General features: G+C 35.9%; 1 protein-coding gene across 2 annotated transcripts in view; it reads left to right on the top strand.

The window, feature by feature from the left end:
• Nucleotides 1-20: 20 nt before the first annotated feature.
• Nucleotides 21-20,517, top strand: part of GTPBP10 (GTP binding protein 10) — a 29,160-nt gene continuing 8,663 nt past the window's right edge. For both annotated transcript variants that reach the window (XM_059395754.1, XM_059395753.1), the window contains exons 1-6: nucleotides 21-140; nucleotides 3,144-3,337; nucleotides 12,018-12,109; nucleotides 12,877-13,021; nucleotides 18,196-18,269; nucleotides 19,697-19,749. In XM_059395754.1, coding sequence (XP_059251737.1) covers nucleotides 108-140; nucleotides 3,144-3,337; nucleotides 12,018-12,109; nucleotides 12,877-13,021; nucleotides 18,196-18,269; nucleotides 19,697-19,749 — 591 coding nt within the window. In that variant the 5' untranslated portion in view covers nucleotides 21-107. The remainder of the gene's footprint in view (nucleotides 141-3,143; nucleotides 3,338-12,017; nucleotides 12,110-12,876; nucleotides 13,022-18,195; nucleotides 18,270-19,696; nucleotides 19,750-20,517) is intronic.

Genomic DNA, 20,517 nt, shown 5'->3' with positions numbered 1-20,517 from the left:
GCGTGCGTAGGCAAAATAGGTTCCGCCGCCAGTGGTGACGTCAAAATTCCGCGCGTTAACTCGATGTGGACACCTGCCTCGGGAATGAGTCCTGGGATTTCGCAGTGATGGTGCACTGCAGTTACGTGTGGTTCAGAAAGGTCCGTGTCCGGTGTTTCTCATCCTGTTGCTCAGAGCATGGTGCCTGTAGCGCCACCTGAGAACTCTGGTTCCCCTTTCCTCCCCTTTTTCTTTCTGGGGGCCTCTTTCCTGCTTGGTTCTACTGTAGTTGTCTCCTCTTAGCCCTACCAGGAGTCAGGCTTGGCCCGTGAGGGATGTGAAGACTATATCTACCTGGAACGGTTTAGGACGGTTGTTTGGAGGGATAAGGTTTGAGGTTCTTCAGGGGAATTGTGTGCACGCGGGATGGGGAGCTGGGGAAACCTGCCTGCCTTTTAGGCATGCAATATGGTATACATAGTGTGTAGGGTTGACGCTTTCTTTTGGCTCAAATAGTCTATTTTTCTTCTTTTAGGTAATAATATCCATAGCCTGTTCCTATATATGTTTTTCTCTAGTGTACTCTTTTTAAGAGCTTTCTAAAAACTACTCATCAGGAAACGAAAGTAATGTAATTGGCTTGCCTTCTTGCAAGAAATTTAGGTCAGTTTTTATGCAGTGTTTATTTTAGACATCGTTTCTGTAAAATTTACAGCTGCTTCAAAATTAAAGAAAAAAATCTTAAAGAACCTCACTAGTAATGTTTTGAGACTTGCTGGCGTCATTAAAAATGACAACAGTCAGATACTCATTTTAAGTTTGGTTTCTAAACCCCTAAATATGATGAATCTAGAGTAGTAAGAAATGTTTTACACATTGAATAGAACTTTTAAAACAGAACTTTCTTTTTATTGGCGAGAGAGAGTCATGGTTAATAATATTCTGAATTAAATTATTCTTTCTTTTCTTTCTTTCTTTCTTTCTTTTTTTTATTTTGGAGTTTGGAATTTTTTTGTCTTTTTCAGTAAGCTCTATGCCCAATGTGGGGCTTGAACTCAAAACCTTGAGATCAGGAGTCACCTGCTCTACTGACTGAGCCAGACAGGCACCCCAAATTAAATCATACTTCATACAGTCCTCTATTTTCCAGAAAATAGGTAGCCAATAGAAAAGAAACATGGGAAAGGTAGTATTGGGGTGTATGAGGTAACTAATTCTTCAACCAAAAAGAAACTGCTTCTTTGTGTGTTTGTGTGGCTCAGTTCTGAAAGGCTGCTTGTGTAACCTTACTGTCCTAAACAGTTACTTCCACTAAATGTTGTTTGCAAGGGGAATCTGTTCACTTATACGTGACTCATTTCTGATCTATTCTGGCAGAATCAAAGTATAAGTTCTTCATCTGCAAAAATACTCTGGCTAGCGCTCAAGTTCATCTTTTATATATTCCTTCCACCATGTTCCCTTAGAACACTCTATTTCATGAGTACATTTGTGTACTCAAAACCTAAACTTTAAATCTTTGTTGTGCTCCCATCCATTGCAATCTGAGAACTAGACCGCATCAGAATCACCAAGGGAGCTTTTACTAAATGTGCTAGTGGGATCTATCCTTATCCCCTCCTCCAGAATATAGTGGAATGGTCAGTGGACTATACATGTTTTGGAAAAAGATGTTTTTAGTACCTAACCTATGCTAAGTGACCAAAGACTGTCAATTAAAGAAATTGCTCTGTAAGGAATTTTGATAGTTTGAGAGGTTAGGATCTTTACCTGCAGAAGTTTAGTGAGGAAAACAAATATTAAATGCAATATAAGATTTCAAAAGGCATAATAATAAAGATATGGTCTAATTGCTGAGAGAGTCCAGCAAAGTCAGTGGTAAGTGTTGACTAGAGGAATAAAGAAAGACATCAGAAAATTGACATTTGGGTGGGTTTATGGTAGAAACATTTGACATTGGAGGAAAAATCTGAGCAGAGTGGCATGGAAATGTGATAGTAGATTATGTAGTACAGAGCAAAGAGAGGAAGGAGAGATGGAGATTGAACAAATGAAAAAAAAATGGAAGAATAAGTTAAGAACTTTTACTACTGGGAATTTTAGACTTTATTTCATAAACAGCAAAAACAAACATGAATGGTTTTTGAGTAGGGAGAAATATAATTAGAGATCAAATCCATTTTCAGAAAAATAGCTCAGGCAGCAGGACAAAGGCTGAATTGAAGGAATGATTAGACGTTGCAAGAGCATTTTAGAGCCAGTGTAATGGTCAAAATACTAAGGCAGTGGTATCAGAAAGGAGAAATAGGTAATAGAGCTTTGAGAAAAGAAGCAGGTGTAGTCAGAGATTCCCCATTATAGACTCCATGACTAGATAAATGGTGGTTCAATTATTTGAGAGAATATTGGGGGAACAGAATTTACCTGGAGAAAAATGTGGTTTTGCCATGTTGTATATCTACAGTGACTATTACCCTTTCAACTAATGTCTAAGAAAAAGTTACATATTTGAGAGGTTTCAAATATGAATTAAATGCAGATCTTGCTCTTGGTTGCTTTAAACTATTAAGCTTACCTCCTGATGGAGATAGCCAACAGACTAGATATATAGAATATTTCACCTAGATGATAGTTTACTGGTACAGTCTGATATCACCTAGAGGAGAAAATCTAGATTGAAAAGTGAGACAGGGCTCCCACTTGATTAAGCATCTGACTTTTAATGTCTGCTCAGCTCATGATCTCACGGTCGTGAGATCAAGCCCTGCATCGGGCTCCCCACTGAGCATGGAGTCCGCTTGAGATTCTCTCTCTTCCTCTTCCTCCCCCAATCCCCCCTGCTTTTTACGTGCATGCACTCTCTAAAATTAAGTAAGTAAATATTTTGAAAAAGGGGGGGGACAGTGTCAGAAACCTTGAGGCACAAAGTGGGATAACTAACAAGTAAAAAAAAAAGAGAGATCTTAAGGGAATTAATCAAACGGGAGAGGGAGGTCAAACCAGAGGTGAACTAAGGAAAAAGACTATAGATTTGACAATCAGAAAGCTAATACTGATTTTTTTAGGAGCTTTAGTGGTAAAAAAAAAAAAAAAAAGAATAGGGAGTTCTAAGTTGGTAAGCATGTTTGGTATACAAATGATCTCTTTCTCTCTCTTTTTTTAAGTATGGAAACTTCATTGATAACCTAAGACTCTTCACCAAAGGAGGAAGTGGTGGAATGGGTTACCCTCGTTTAGGGGGAGAAGGTGGAAAAGGTGGTGACGTCTGGGTTGTCGCCCATAACAGGATGACTTTAAAACAACTTAAAGATAAATATCCTCAGAAACGATTTGTGGCTGGAGAAGGAGCAAATAGTCGGTAAGTATTTACTGAATGACTTTGACTTTAGAAAATTAATCCCAGAGGAAAAAAAGGTTAGAAAATCAAGATTGAATTGGTAATTTGAAGTAAATTATATTCTATATTTGTAAATGAGCAGAAGTCTACAATAATTATCTCAATTCTAGTAAAGATAAAAAGGGTAAATACTATGGAATGTTTCAGTTTTTAAACATTTTTATCCTTTTCTTTTCTTAGTGTCTGTTTATATTCTTTTGCACTTTGCTGTGAAAACAGAAAATGACCTCCACTATCTTCTAAAATTAAATTTTTAGCAATCTTTAGGAAACCTTTTTCAAATCTCAACTGTTCTACCCACCCTACCATCACCAGTAGTTCTGCTGGGGTCTTAAGATGTAGAGCCTGTTTCTCTAAGTCCCTTGTGTATTTTCCTTTGGCTTGTTTTGGTCTTCTCCCTGTAACAAAATGTTCCATTTATTTTTTGTAAATTTTTGTTATTTTTTATGGAATATATGCTGCCCTCAAAATTTGAAAAGAACTTTTTAAAAACCGTACTCAGTTACCTGTATTTTGGAAGTAGTGCTTGAACCAAGTCTTGAGAAGGAAATAGAACTTTGCCAGACAATCAAGCAGGAAAAGGTGTGTTGCTAAGTGTATAACAAAAAAGGCAGTGCATTAGGAGGGAAAAAACTGGTGAAATAATACTTATTTCTAGCATAACTGTGGTACAAATGGGGTGGCTCATTTTAAAACAAAGACATTATAGCCCAGATCATGCAGAGCCTGATATGCTGTGTTACAGTGTTTGAAGATTATCTTAGAGTGATGGGGAGCCATTGAAAGATTTTAAAGGGACATTAATAAATTAGTGTCTTAGAAAAATCACTCTGGGGATAATTGGTTAAAGAATGAATTGGAGGTGTTGATTGAGACTCAAGATAGGAGATCAATTTGGAGAATATTGCAATATTTCAGAAATGATGAAATACACAGTGTTTGGTCTATACCCATCATTCTAGTTTCATCTCCCTCTACATTCTGTGTTTTCTGCATTTCAGTCATGTTGGCTTTCTTTTAGTATCTTATACTGGCATTTGTCTTCTATCACTGGGGCTTTGTTTGTGTTACCTTTTCTGTAATGCTTTTTCCTCCCCTCATCCAATTGCCTTCTATGAACCCTTTGGATTTAAGCCGACATCTTTTTCCTGACCTCTCTGATGAAGTCAGAATTCCCATATGAACTCCCATTGTAAGTTCTAATTCATAAGACTTGTCATAGTTATAATTTTCCATTTTCTCATGTATTTGATTAGTGTCTGCTCTCTTAACCAGACTACCGCTGAGGTCCATTAGGGCAGGGAACATAACAGTTTAGATCATTTCTTCCTAGATTTCTAGTAGAGTGACTGGTACATAGCAGATATCAGTTAACATTAGTTGAATGATGAATTAGATTGACAGAAGTGGATGGATTAGAACTATATTAAAGAAGTAAAATAAATAAGACTTGGTGATTGATGGAGTGTTGAAAGAGAATAATAAATCTAGGCCAACTTCATGTTTTGACTTGAGGTGTGGGTAGATGATAGTATCATTCTTTGAAAAGGATTACAATAGAAAGTGGCAACTGAGATGTAGGGAAAGGAAGTTTGAAAGATCTTTGGAAATGTAAGCAAACACTTGAAATACAGGTCTGTGATTGAGGAATATGGTCAGGTCTAGAGATAAATTTTTTGATCATAAGCATGGACTAGGGTAGGTGCATTACAGAAGAGAAAAGGATTGAGGATCAAATTCTGTTATTCACCAACATTTAAGGAAAAGTAACAGAAGGTGTGATCTAAAAATAGAAAGTTAGGAAAGACTTAGTGTCATGGAAGCTAAGGAAGAATTTAAAGGAGGAGGAGGTAACAGTTTTATTTATCTTGTGCAGTTCAGGTAAATTAAGTTGAATAAACTTACTGAATGCCAGCATTTGAATGTATTATTTTATAATTTTATGAATTATGCCACCATATGTCTGTATTTGGGTCCTGCAAGAAGCAGGTACCAAAGTAAGATGTGATGAACAAGAGAGTTATTGGGAAAACACCTATAAGGACAAATTGGAGAGGGACCTGAAGGATGTTGGGAAAGTTGTCTGACCACTGTGCAAATCTAAGTCTTACAAAGGAGAGAAAGAAAGGCAAAATTTTAATCCACTGTGCAGTTTTAAGAAAATTAAGGCAAAGCTGATAGTGACTCCTTAAACCAAAGGAGGAATTCTTGTCTCCTACAAAGGGGCTGCCTTAGTTACCCTGCCACACCTAATCATTGGTAAGAAGTAGACTGTGGGAAGCATCATCTCTTTAAGATTTCAGAGCACATCAGTTTGGGTCATGGGTCATTGATGTTCCCTGCAGTCAGTTGTAAGAGATGCATTTTTGTGGTCCACTATGGCATGCAATGTTCAATGTTATTTTTAAAATCAATTGTTCAGTGTTAGTTTTCGTCAATAATCAGAAATCTACAAGAGCTTTGCAAGGTACCTTACATGACATTTTGTTTCTGGCTGTAGAACCAAAAGGGAGACTCTTGGATTGATGAAATTGAGCTATCATTTATTTTCATTTTGCAGTGATAACAGAGATAGTGTCTATTTTGTTTAATTCAGCGCACACTTAATGAGGATCAAGTATAAACAAGATACCAAAATGATATCTTAGATGTAGTACACTCAAAGATGAACTCATACATTGAGGTATGGTATATCATGCTGTGATTTTAAAGTATTACTTTTTAAATCTCAGTGCACAAGCGTTGTGTAAGTTAATTAAATTCATAAATGATTGATTTGAAAATAGATTGGTATTTTAACTTTTTGAAATATGTATTTGGAATTTAATATTTAATACAAGGGAGTTTTTTTTATATGCTGGTATCTGCACATTGCCTCATTTATCCCCCATTTTACCTCAAGAATGTGCTTTCCAATCAGTCTGTGTCCTTACGCCAAACCACCAAGCTTTGTCAATACAACCTCACCACTTGCACCTACCCCCACCTATCCTCATTTTCTGTTTTTCAAACAAAGCTCACTTAATTCCATCTAAAGAGATTTGTTCCCTATTGAGTGTAAATCTTAACTCCCTTATCTTCTTTTCCTTGAAAGATTTGTTCATGTGCTTTAGTTTTTAGGATATGAAAAGGTTAATCATGGGAAAAAAAGCTCAACTATTAGACAATTTTAAATACTCTAAACTAGTGTTTTTAGACTCTGTCTTTCAATTTTTTAATAGGAACTTTTAAACCATTTTTGTGCCATCCATACTGAGAAACATTTTACATTTTAACCACACATGTATGTTACTCTATTTTCTATCCTGTGGTATGTTGTACATTGTTGTTTTCCTTTTTTGGGGGAGAATATGCATAATATGAAATTTACCATTTTAACATGGATAGTTCTGTGGCATTGTACTACATTCATCTTGTTGCACAGCAATCACCTATCTTATTTTAAGTGCTGGTTTTGACTGTATTTTGAAAAACATTGCCTTAGGGTCGTAAAATCAATTTATAAGATTTCATATAAAAAGCAGAATAGGGGGGCGCCTACGTGGCTCAGTGGGCTAGGCCTCTGCCTTTGGCTCAGGTCATGAACTCAGGTCCTGGGATCGAGCCCCACATCGGGCTCTCTGCTCGGTAGAGAGCCTGCTTCTGCCTCTCTCTCTCTGCCTGCCTCTCTGCCTACTTGTGATCTCTGTCAAATAAATAAATAAAATATTTTTAAAAAAAAAGCAGAATAAGAAACCGCACTATCATGAGGTAGGGTTTCACAAAACTTTTAAGTTATATATATATATGAATTTGTATGTGTACATATGTGTGTTTGTGGGTGTGTATGAATGATGACTGTATTATTTCTCACTGAGTTGCAATTGAAAAACTGAAAACTACTGCTTTGAAGAAGCCATGCCTTCAGCATGTAAATCCTTTAAAGTGTTCAAGATCTGTATAAAAGTCTGTTTCTTCAGCTATAAAATAGGGATAATAATAGTACCTATTTCTCTTTGAAAAAAATTAATAAAATTGATAAAACCCTAATCAGACTTACAAAAAAGAAGAAAGGACCTAAATAAATAAAATCACGAATGAGGGAAGAGAAATAACAGCCAATACCACAGAAATACAAATAATTCTAAGAGAATATTATGAAAAACTATATCCCAACAAATTGGACAACCTGGAAGAGATTGATTAAATTGCTAGGACATATAAACTATGAGAACTGAAATAGGAAGAAATAAAAAACTTGAACAGCTTGATAACCAGCAGAGAAATTGAATCAGTAATGAAAAAACTCCCAACAAATGTCTACCAAACATTTAAAGAAGAGTTAATACCCATTCTTCTCAAACTTTTCCCAAAAAATAGAAATGGAAAACTTTCAAATTCATTCTAGGCCAGCATAATCCTGAACCAAAACCAAACACTGCATATAAGATATGGGATATATAATATATCCCTTATATTATATAATAATATTATATTATTATTATAATATAATATTATAATATTATATTATAATATAAGGGATATAAGCCAATATCCCTCATGAACATGGATGCAAATTCTCAATAAAATACTAGCAAATCAAATCCAACAGTACATTAAAAGAATCATTCACCATGACTAAGTAGGATTTATTCCTGGGCTACAGGGGTGACTCAGTATTCACAAATCAATCAATGTCACATACCACATTAATAAAGGGAGGGATAAGAACCATATGATCCTTTCAAAAAATGCAGAAAAAGCAATTTGACAAAGTACAACATCCATTTATGATAAAAATCTTCAACAAAGTAGGGATAGAGGGAACATCCCTCAACATCATAAAGGCCATATACAAAAAACCCATAGCCAATACTGTCCTTAATGGGGAAAATCTGAGAACTTTTCCTTACAGTCAGGAGCAAGACAGGGATGTTCACTCTGACCACTGTTGTTAATATATAGTACTGGAAGTCCTACCCACAGCAATCAGATAACAAAAATAAAAGGCATTCAAATTGGCAAGGAAGAAGTCAAATTTACTATTTGCAGATGACCTGATACTCTATTTAGAAAACCTGTAAGACTCCACCAAAAAACTGCTAGAACTGATACATGGATTCAGTAAAGTTGTAGAATACAAAATCAATGTACAGAAATCTGTTGCATTTTTATATACCAACAATGAAACAGCAAAAAAAGGAATCAAGGAATCAGTCCCATTTACAGTTGCACCAAAAACCATGAGATACCTATGAATAAACCTAACCAAAGAGGTAAAAGATCTGTGTTCTGAAAACTATAAAATATTGATGAGAGAAGCTGAAGAGGACACAAAGAAATGGAAAAACATTTCAAACTTACGGATTGGAAGGACAAATAATGTTAAAATGTCTGTATTACCCAAAGCAGTCTATATATTTAGTGCAGTCCCTATCAATATACTGACAGTATCTTTCACAGAGCTAAAATAAATAATCCTGAAATTTTTTGGAACCACAAAAGACCCAAAATAGCCAAAGCATTCTTGAAAAAAGAAAAGCAAAGCTGGAGGCATCACAATTCTGGACTTCAGGTTATATTACAAAGCTGTAGTGATCAAGTGATCAGTATGGTGCTCGCCCAAAAACAGACACATAGATCAGTAGAACAGAAGAGAAAACCCAGAAATGAACCCACAACTATAGGTCAGTTCATCTTGGAAAAAGCAGGAAAGAGTATCCAATGGAAAAAAGACAGCTTCTTCAACAAATGTTGTAAGGAAAATTGGACAGCAACATGCAAAAGAATGATACTGGACCACTTTCTTATGCCATACACAACAATGAATTCAAAATGGATTAAAGATCTACATGTGAGACAGGAAACCATTAAAATCCTAGAGAAGAATATAGGCAGTAACCTCTTTGACATTGGCCATAGCAACTTATTAGATTGTCTCTAGAGGCAAGGGAAACAAAAGCATAAGTAAATAAACTTTTGGGACTTCATAAAATAAAAGCACAGTGAAGCACACAATCTAGAAAACTAGAAGTCAACTTACGGAGTGAGGAGATACTTGCAAATGACATATCTGATAAAGGGTTAGTATCCAGAATATGTAAAAGATAATAAAACTCAACACTCAAAAAACAGTTAAAAAATGGGCAAAAGACATGTCTTTTCCAAGGAAAATATACAGATGATTGACACATGAAAAGATGCTCAATATCACTCATCATCAGGGAAATACAAATAACAACTGCAATGAGATACCACCTTACAGTAGTCAGAATGGTTAAAATTAACAACACGGTGTTGGTGAGGATTCCGAGAAAGGGGAAACCTCTTACACTGTTGGTGAGAATGCAAATTGATGCAGCCACTCTGGAAAACAATATGGAGGTTCCTTAAAAAATTAAAAATAGAAATACCCTATGATCCAGTGATCACACTACTGGGTATTTACCTCCAAAATAAAAAATACAAAATCTAATTCAAAGGGATACCTGGACCATAATGTTTATAGCAGCATTATCAGCAATATCCAAATTAACAGGAAGATCCCAAATGTCCTTTACATGATGAATGGATAAAGTAGATATGGTATAGATATACAATGGAATCTTATTCAGTCATAAAAAAATGAGATCTTGTCATTTGCAAGATGTGGGTGGAACTGGCTAGTATTATGGTAAGTGAAATAACTCAGAGACAAATACCATATGATTTTACTTATATGTGGAATTTAAGAAATAAAACAAATGAACATAGGGGAAAAGAGAGAAAGAGGCAAACCAAGAAATAGATTCTTTTTTTTTTTTTTAAGATTTTATTTATTTGACAGAGATCACAAGTAGGCAGAGAGAGAGGAAGGGAAGCAGGCTCCCCGCCGAGCAGAGAGCCCTACTCGAGGCTCGGTCCCAGGACCCTGAAATCATGACCCGAGCTAAAGGCAGAGGCCTTACCCCACTGAGCCACCCAGGCACCCCCCCAAGAAATAGATTTTTAACTGTAGAGAGCAGCTGATGATTTCTAGAGGGGCCGTGGGTTGGGAGGGATGGGTGAAATAGGTGGTAGGGATTAAGGAGTGCGTTTGTGATGAGCACTGGGCATTGTATGTATGTATGTAGATGTTGAATCTGTATGTACAATTGGCTGAATAAGTGGTACATAATTATGTGATAGCTTTAACGTGGTTGTTATCGTTATGTAATTGTATTATGTTTTTGTTTGTATATTTTTCTTCATTTTATCTCTATAAAAAGGTTATTCTAGCTCAAAAATTATCAGATAGAATTAAAAATATCAGATAAAACTAAAAAATCTGAGGGGCACCTGGGTGGTTCAGTGGGTTAAGTCTCTGCCTTTGGCTCAGGTCATGGTCTCAGGGTCATGGGATCGAGCCCTGCATCGAGCCCTGGGTCAGGCTGTCTGCTCAGCAGGGAGCCTACTTCCCCCTCTCTCTCTGCCTGCCTCTCTGCCTACTTGTGCTCTCTCTCACTGTCAAATAAATAAATAAAATCTTTTTAAAAATTTAAAAATTTGGAAAAAAAATCACCTATAATTCTTCCACACATAGATAACTACTATTAACCTTTTCTTGACTGTTTTAAGTCTTTTTTTTTTTTTAAGATTTTTTTTTTTTAATTTATTTGTCAGAGAGCGAGAGAGCACAGGAAGACAGAATGGCAGGTGGAGTCAGAGGGAGAAGCAGGCTCCCTGCAGAGCAAGGAGCCCGATGTGGGACTCAATCCCAGGATGCCGGGACCATGACCCGAGCCGAAGGCAGCCACTTAACCAACTGAGCCACCCAGGCATCCCAAGTCTTTTTTTTTTTTTAGGCATTAAAGCAAAATGACTTGTGGCAGTTAGTTTGTGATTATGTGGATGTATATAAAATTTGGGGGTACAAATATGAGAGCACATTTTCCAATCTTTTCTTTTCTCTAAACATTTTTTTCCATGCCAGAGAATTATTCAGAATGGCTGCATACTAATATACTATTGGAAATAACAACGTTTTTGGCATTCATTCATTTAGGTAATTATAGGCTTTTTCATTGTTATAGTCACAATGTAAATATATCCTAGTGTATAATGTTTTACATGATTATTCAGTTATTTTTTTAGGATAACTTTCCAGAAGTAGAATGCTTGTTAAAAGTTTGTACCAGTTCTATCATGAGCAGTGTGAAAGTAGCTAGATCAGTCACTCATAATTAAAGTATTCTTATTTGAGGTCCATTTGTTATAATGTTTGTTATTCAATGGATTTCCTATTTTTTCCCACAGTCTCTTTCGTTTATATACATCTACATAATTCTATTTTTTCTATCTTAATTGTGTTATAGCAATGATCACTCCATTTTAGTCATATAATATTTTAGTTCATTATGAGCTAAAATGACTTGGCTAGCTTGGTAACTTAAATCATTACCTATTATTATTATTATTATTATTACTTATCTTGTTATCTGTTTTATTTTTATTGTTTTTATATGATAGTCTGAAATGCAAATAAATAGCAATAATTTTCTCTTCCTCTGATATTTGGCCATTTAACATCTGTATCAACAAGAAAAGTTGGTTTCTAGTCTTTGTAAGCCATTATATTTGTTCAGTATAGTCCATTTAATATAGTGGGTTTTCCCTATTTTAATTTAGCTTTATTTTTTTGTAGAGTTAATGCACTGAAAGGGTCCAAAGGAAAAGACTGTGAAATTCCTGTACCTGTGGGTATTTCAGTAACTGATGAAAATGGTAAAATTATAGGTAAGTGTAGTATAGATTCTAAGGTTGTGAAAATGTACATATTTTTTAAAGTTGTTTGGGAACTGTGAGGAATAGCTCCTTTTTAAACTTTTAAAAAAATTTAAAAAACTGAGCCTGGGTGGCTCAGTGGTTTAAGCCTCTGTCTTCAGCTTAGGTCTTGATCTCAGGGTCCTGGCATCGAGCCCCACATTGGGCTCTCTGCTCGGCAGGGAGCCTGCTTCCCCCTCCCCCACTCTCCCTGCCCCTCTGCCTGCTGTGATCTCGCTCTCTGTGTCAAATAAATAAATAAAATCTTAAAATAATTTTGTTAAAAACTACTTCAATTGCTAATTTATAAGAGATTTGAAAACTTTATATAAAAGTTGTTCAAGGGAAAAAGAACTTTTCAAGGGGCGCCTGAGTGGCTCATTTGGTTGTAGAGTCAACTTGATTTCAGCTCGGGTCATGATCCTCAGGGTCCTGGGATCATGACCCAAGCCCGCATCAGGCTCCTCACTCACTGGGGAGTCTACTTGAGATTTTCCCTCTCTCTCTGCCCTTCACCCTCCTGGTACACATGTGCTCACTCAGGGTCTCTCTGTCTCTCTCAAATAGTAAATAATTCTTTTTTTAAGAGTTCAAAATTAACTGTTAGAGTTAAGATTATTGTAAAGATACAGATTTATAAGTTGGAAGTTTTTGGCATCTGTTTCTGAATGCAAAATGTCATTAATGATTAGCTCCAAGTAGTAATCTTTGTTCTAAGTATCTTTCTCTGTCTTTTTAAGGAGAGCTCAATAAAGAGAAAGACAGAATTTTGGTAGCTGAAGGAGGCCTTGGTGGTAAATTACTCACTAATTTCTTACCACTGAAAGGCCAGAAACGAGTCATTCGCCTTGATCTAAAACTTATAGCTGATGTAGGCCTAGTGGGGTAAGTATCATTTGTATTTTTATTTTTATAATTTGATAAATAGTTCATAAGTAGGAGATAAATATGAATGGTAATTAGGGACCAGTGTTATTTGTGGAATTTGTGTTGTCTGTATACATTGAGGATGCTGCTAAATACAGTTATTTTAACATTGCAAATATGGAGTTTCACAATTAATTTTTATTTATAAGAAGAGAGGAAGATCACAGCAATTGAGTAGGCTAGTGGGAATGGTAGAGAATGAATCAAGAAAGGAAATCAATCAAATGCAGTAGTATAGGAAGGTGAAAGAAGATTACCAGATATTAAGGAATAAAATTAAAATTCCAGACCACATTTTATGAAGTGTATAGGAGGAAAGAAAAAGAAAAAAATGCTTGAGATACTCCTACAAGTCTTTATAGAGGTATTGCTCTGTTGATCAGGTGGCTAACGGCCCATACAGACAGTCTCAGCCATCAGACTTAGATGTTACTGAGCATCAAGTTGGATCTCACTGTGACTGTTTCCCTTTCCTTCATGCTCTACTTACGATCTGTCCATTCTCAGTACTGCAGACCCTACAATGTTGCCCTCTTTCACAGGCTTCCTTTGTTTCATCAAACAGTGCTGTTTGGCTGTAGAGTTTGCAGTGCTGGCACCTGACTGAGGGGGATAGATAGCAAGCTAGAAAGTAGGTAAAGGAAGGGAAGACTTTGGCTTTGTATTTCTTCTCTTCTGTCTGCCTGGCCCCCTTCAGCATTACGCAGAAGTCACATGAAAGACTTAAGAAAGAGATAGAGAACACTGCCTATTGCTGGCTCTACTTCAGACTTCCAGTTCCATTCCGTGCCTTACATAGCTTCTTTTTAACTCTCTTTATCTACCACTCCAGCCATCCCTGCTTCTTTCCCAGAGTAATCAGTCTGAATCCCTCACTTCTTGCCATGCCTGTCTAGCTACTAGGTCTTAACAGCAGTGGCTTAGAATTCATGAAGGCCCCATTCTTGCTGACATTATAACAGGGATTATAACAGGGAAGGATGTGATCCTGGTGTTCAGGCTTGCCATTTGCATTTAGTCTTTTCCATAAAACTTAGTTATCAGGCATAGTTTCTTTAATAACATTCATTTTTCACAATGTTGTAGGCTTAGTAAGGTTTTCTGAACAAGACTGAGAATCTAGCCATTTGCAGTCTCATTCGTTACAAAATGTGTTTCAAATTCTGCAGAGACCTCTGCAGACTAAGAGCCTCACAAGGCTAAGTGGTAAAGGTGGAGTGAGGATGGGGGACTCAGGTGAGAGACTATTTGGTTTAGAATCTCATATCCACTGGAGATCACCTGGAAGGTCTTGGGTAAGTTTTAGAATGTCTCTAAGCTTTTGTTCTCTCTTTTTAATAGTGGCTAGATACATTGCTAAAATGTGAATAAGATAACACATTTACAGCACAACACATGCGTTAGATTTATGAATGGGTAATGAATGATAGCTGCTAACATCATCATCATTACATTGCCAGTTTATTGGAGAGTACATATAGTGAAATACTAAGCTTTTTAGAAGTGGATTTGATTCCTCAGCGCCTTCAAAAGGAATCAGTCTGCCTCCATCTTTATTTCAAAGTGCTATTTTCCAGAACCATGAGAGAATGAATTTCTTTGTTTTAAGCCACCCAATTTGTGGTACTTTGTTACAGCCGCCTTGAAAACTAATATATTTCTTATTCTTCTCTCCTCTTAATATAGAATGTGCAACAGAAAAAAAAAGTGGATTTGATAATACAGTCTATAATTGATGCATCCAGTTTCTCTTTTTTTTAAAGCATCAAGTTTCCTAAGTACAATGCTTAATGTATATATTTTAATGCTTTTAAATTAGCCAACTGTTCTTAAAAAGTTACTACTGTGAGTACCAGCATAAACAGATAACCTGTTTTCTGGTTTCAAGAATGAACTGAACTTTAGAACTAAGGTGCTTATCACTAACGTATTTGTACTGCTGTTGTCAGATCTGATCTTTGCATAGGTCAGATTTCAGCCTCTAAAATTTTTATTAAGTACTTTTCAGGAAAAATTTCAATTATCATTTCTTCAACCATTGGCATCCTTTTTCTTCATAGGATTTCAGTTTCCTTGGAAATAGTCACTGGCACTTTTCTGCATTTAATACTGTTATGAAAATAGGATAATGGAAAGAAATAAGCAAGTCTAGTTAGGGATAATCATGAATAAAAATTACTGCAATTTGCATTTCAGAAAGTTAAAAGGGCCTGGTATAATGAGGTGTAAGATAATACTGTATTTTTTTAAAAAGACAATACATATTTCCATAGGAAAATGAGTCTTTGGGGCGCCTGGGTGGCTCAGTGGATTAAAGCCTCTCCCTTCGACTCAGGTCATGATCTCAGGATCCTGGGATCGAGCCCCACATCCGGCTCTCTGCTCAGCAGGGAGCCTGCCTCCTCCTCTCTCTCTTCCTGCCTCTCTGCCTACTTGTGATCTCTCTCTGTCAAATAAATAAATTTAAAAAAAAAGAAAAAAGAGTCATTAAAAAAAATTGCACTAATTTTATTTTAAATTTATTATAAGGATATATTTAATGAGATATTTTAATTAAGTTTATTTTGAATGTTAAAAGAGCTCTACTAAGAGGTTATAAATTTTTATAGAATTTCAGATTAATAGTTGCAAACTATTACACTATTATTCCAAGTGAAAGTTTGGCTTGTATTGTAAAAAGAGCTTTCTCCATTTTGAGTGAAATCTGTGAAGACAGGGATCACACTGGTCTCATTGATTGCTGTATTTCTGATGCTAGTATATTGCCTGGTTAGGTAAATGATTAACAAATATTATTTGGAAAAATTTAATGAAAATATCTGCATAGAACTGAGGAAATCATCTCTTAAGCGACTCTCATTGCTTGTACTTTCATATATGATGGGCCTTTCCTAAGGCAAATTTAGCAATAAAATCAAAGCCTTTAAACAATATATATTTTAATTATAATTCAGTTTTTTCTCATCAAGAAATATATCTCAAGAAAGAGATTAATGGTATATGTAAAAGTTCAAGGAAAGGGGTATGTGGGGTGGCTGGGTGGCTCAGTGGGTTAAGCCTCTGCCTTTGGCTCAGGTCATGATCTCACGGTCCTGGGATTGAGCCCTGCATCGCATCGGGCTCTCTGCTCAGCAGGGAGCCTGCTTCCCTCTCTCTCTCTGCCTGCTTCTCTGCCTACTTGTAGTCTCTGTCTGTCAAATAAATAAATAAAATCTTTAAAAAAAAAAAAAAAAGGAAAAGGGCATGTGGGTGGCTCAGTCCGTTAAACCTCTGGCTTTAGCTCAGGTTATAATCTCCCTGATCAGGCTCCCTGCTCAGTAGGGAGTTCGCTTCTCCCTCTCCCTTTGCCCCTCCCACCTTGCCTGGGCTCAGGTGCACTCTCACTCTCTCTCTCAAGTAAAATTTTTAATATAAAAGTTCAAGGATAATAACTGTGGTGTTTAAAGTTTTTAAAAGTTAGACAAATAATAAATGCTAAAAGAAAATTTTCTTAAAGAAAAAGTATCTATTAATTCCACCACCTAGGAGTGACTGTTAATGTTGGTATATGTCCTTCTAGCTGCATACATTTTTTTTGCAATGTTATTTTTAATAGTAAAAAATTGGAGATAACCTAAATGCCTAACAATAGGAAATTAAGTAAATTACAGTGTGCCCTTGAAAAGTGTTCACCATATATTATTACTCAGTTTAAAAAACAGGCCAACCAGCTATGAAGTAATCTTTCAGGAAAAAAAATCAAAACTGAACCTGATCAAGGCTTTTTCTCAAACTAACAATTTATAGAAAAACTGGGGCAAAGGAGCATGCTAAAGGACATCATGGGGGTGTCAGCAAAAAAAAAAAAAAATATATCCAGACTATGGGAAAGAAATGCTATAGGACAAATGACCCAGTTTCCTTAAAAATAAAATTACAGCAGCACCTGGGTGGCTCAGTCAGTTAAGTGCCCAACTTGATTTCCACTAAGATCATGGTGTCTGGGTCCTAGGATCAAGCTCCCTGTGGGGCTCCACACTCACCAGGGAGTCTGCTTAAGGATTTTCTCTCTCCCCAAACCCCTCCCCCTGCTTGCACTTGTAGCGCACACTGGCTCTCTCTTTCTTCCTCAAATAAACTTTAAAAAAAAAAAAAATGAACTAAATTACAAAGAGAAAATAAAATGGGGGAGATCTTTACCAAAAGAAATTTTAAGGGATACATTAACCAGTTGTAATACACGGGCCTTAGGTGAGTCCCTGTACAAAGCAACTTTAAAAGAAGTATTGGGGGGGTGCCTGGGTGGCTCAGTAGGTTAAGTCTCTGCCTTCAGCTCAGGTCATGATCTCAGGGTCCTGGAATCAAGCCCCAAGTCAGGCTCTCTGCTCAGCAGGGAACCTGCTTCCCCCTCTCTCTGCCTACTTCAGATTTCTGTCTGTCAAATAAATAAATTAAATCTTTTAAAAAAAAAAAAAAGAAGAAGTATTGGGAATGTGTAATTTGTTGAAGGTAGGCTATTGCTAAATGAGATTCATTACTTCTCTCTACTTTTGTATATATTTGGAAATACAGTATAAAACATATTAAAGAAAATTTATAAAGCAATATAAGCAATATTTTGTCATTGTTTGGCTAGAATTAGTGGATTGTTAGTATTTTCATTAGTTTCTTTTTGTTTTTCTATGATTTGCAGGCTTTTTTAAGATAATTGAATTATACTCCCAATACTAAAACATCACTAGTGTCCAGCATAAATTTATCTTTATTTTTTTCATATGTATATTTCATTCAAGTTTTTCAGGATTATTATTTTTAAAAAATAATTTATGTATTTGACAGAGAAAGACACAGTGAGAGAGGGAACACAAGAGGGGGAGCAGGAGAGTGAGAAGCAGGGCTCCCACAAAGCAGGGAGCCCGATGCAAGGCTAGATCTCAGGACTCCGGGATCATGACCTGAGCCAAAGGCAGACACTTGATGACTGAGCCACCCAGGCAGCCCCTTTTGGGATTATTTTTAATTTATAGTCTGTTTTTATTCCCACAGGTATTCAAGAAATGTACTTGCTGAAATGTTAGAAATTCAGAGATAATCAAGTATTGTTAACAATACTAATATTTGTTTTAATTCATTACATTATTTTTTCATTTCAGATTCCCAAATGCTGGAAAATCCTCTTTGCTAAGTCAGGTTTCTCATGCAAAGCCTGCAATTGCAGATTATGCATGTAAGTATCATTTGTTGTGTATTTTAATATGTGGAGGTAAATTTTTAAAGACTCATCTTTCTTTGAATATGAATAAAGTGACAACTCTGAGGTAGCCTTAGTGTGAAAACTTGGCCGCCAGCGTACATGCATTTCCCATTAATCCTTGAAATCTCTTTAGCTCTTCACAAAGTTCCTAGTACTTGTTAGATACTTGCTTCTTTGCATTTATTTCTCCTTGCATAACCACTTATTTGACTTAGTTGTGATTTTCTGAGCACCTATCCTTTATCAAGCACTGTTCTTTCTATTCATTTAGCAAGTATTTCTGTGAACTCCAGTGGGTTCTGTAGAAACAAAGATGGGTAAGCTGTTCTGACTCTTACTGAGCTTATAGACTAGTAGGGGAGGGCATATATATCATACCTGACTATAAGAGAATATATTATGATTCTGTAAAAGAGTGTAGTTAGCTGCTTTAAACTTTGGAAAGGTGTAATGCTAGGGCTGAGGTATGAAGAATACTTGCATTAATCAGTGAGAGACAGTGGATGTGAAAGGTACTTCCGTCAGAGGAAGTAGCAATGTACACAAAGGCTCTCTGGTGGCAGGGAGATCTCTGTGTCTAGAGAACATGTAATAAGGGAAAGAGGGAATTGATGAGGCAGGAGATGTAAGTAGAAACTATATCATACAGACCAGGTAGGCTTTGCTCTTTATATCTAAAGAGCAGCTCATAGCCTTTTAATCAAAGGATGAAATGATTAGATTGCTTTTCAAAAAGATCTCACCACATGTGATGTAGAAAATGGATGGGTGTGGGACCTAAATGGGTCTGGGAAGAGTAGTTAGGTTATTGCATTAGCTAGATGAAATAGAGTGGATGCTTAGACCAAATAAATAAATGTGATAGAGTCTCTGTTATCATTAAATGAAAAGATATAGAAACATCCATTGACCTGGAAAATACAATTAAGCCATTCTAAAATTAAACTCTGATGAAGTAGAGTTAGTTTGGTTCTAATTGCTGTAAATTATGTGACCATTATTTATTGTTAAAGTATAGGAGCTCTTGAGAAGGAAAGAGGAAGAAAAGTTCAGAGTCATAGGAAAGAGGCTAGTGCAGAATTGATAAGGTTTGAGGATAAGTGAATGAGAAAGGACTAAACAAATTTCGCCCACAGACCCAGTGATAGAAACCTAAATTCTGTTCTACCCAGCGGCACCTTTATCATGCTCCTTAAAGTACAGCCAAAGAACTTTGAAGCCCACTGATTAGATTAGCTTTATGCCTATGCAGATTATAATTGTATTTTCCACTCCAACAATGAGAATATTATCTGACTTAAATTGTTTACCAAAAAATAGTAATATTTTTTTATACATAATGGTAAGACAGTTTTGAGAGTACCAGCCTTATTCTAGCCTAAATTTATTATTTCTTTTAGTTACAACATTAAAGCCTCAGCTTGGAAAGATTATGTATGATGATTTCAAACAGGTGAGTATTTTTAAAGACATTTGGTTAGAAGTGCTTTTGATGCTTGGACTATGTAATATTTGATTGTTTCTATGGTGTTGGGGGGAAAGGTAGCAGAATTTTGTTTTTGGTAAATGAGACCATGATCGAATCAATTCTCCTGAGCATGATAATAGTAGAATATCATATGAAAATATAACTTTTTGTCCTTCCAAAGTTTAGGTCCAGTTTATCGTTACAGCATAGAATCTTCTTTATCTCTTTGATCTCTGTTTGTTCTCATTGCAAGTCTGTATTTTACTGTATTTGATTATGGATTTTTGCTTCCTAAAAACATTTTCTAAAGTTCATGGAATTTACTTTATTCCAGCTTTCTCTTTCTAAAACAAATTTTTTTTAATTGCAAGGGATTCTGGTCTAGCTATTAAAACTTATTTTTCCTTAATAAAGAATAACTATAAATCTTTTGAATAATTAGAGTAAAAACAAATAACAAAGGAAAGTAACAAAATTTTTAAAATATATAATGTATGACAAGCATTTATGCTCCTTGGTATTTACGCAAATGCAACATACACACAAAAACCTGCACATGGATGTTTGTAACAGCCTTGTTCAGAAGTGCCAAACCTTGGAAGCTACCAAGATGTCCTTCAGTAGGTGAATAGATAAATAAATTGTGGTAATAAGGGAATATGATCTAACACTAAAAAGAATTGAGCTGTGAAGGCATGAAAAGACATGGAAGAACTTAAATGCATATTCCTAAGGGAAAGAAGCCAATCTGAA

The sequence above is a fragment of the Mustela nigripes genome, chromosome 4 (assembly GCF_022355385.1).
Source record: "Mustela nigripes isolate SB6536 chromosome 4, MUSNIG.SB6536, whole genome shotgun sequence".
Classification (NCBI taxonomy): Eukaryota; Metazoa; Chordata; class Mammalia; order Carnivora; family Mustelidae; genus Mustela; species Mustela nigripes.
The sequence above is the reverse complement of the archived record's forward strand: the minus strand, read 5'-3'. Positions and strand labels throughout refer to the sequence as shown.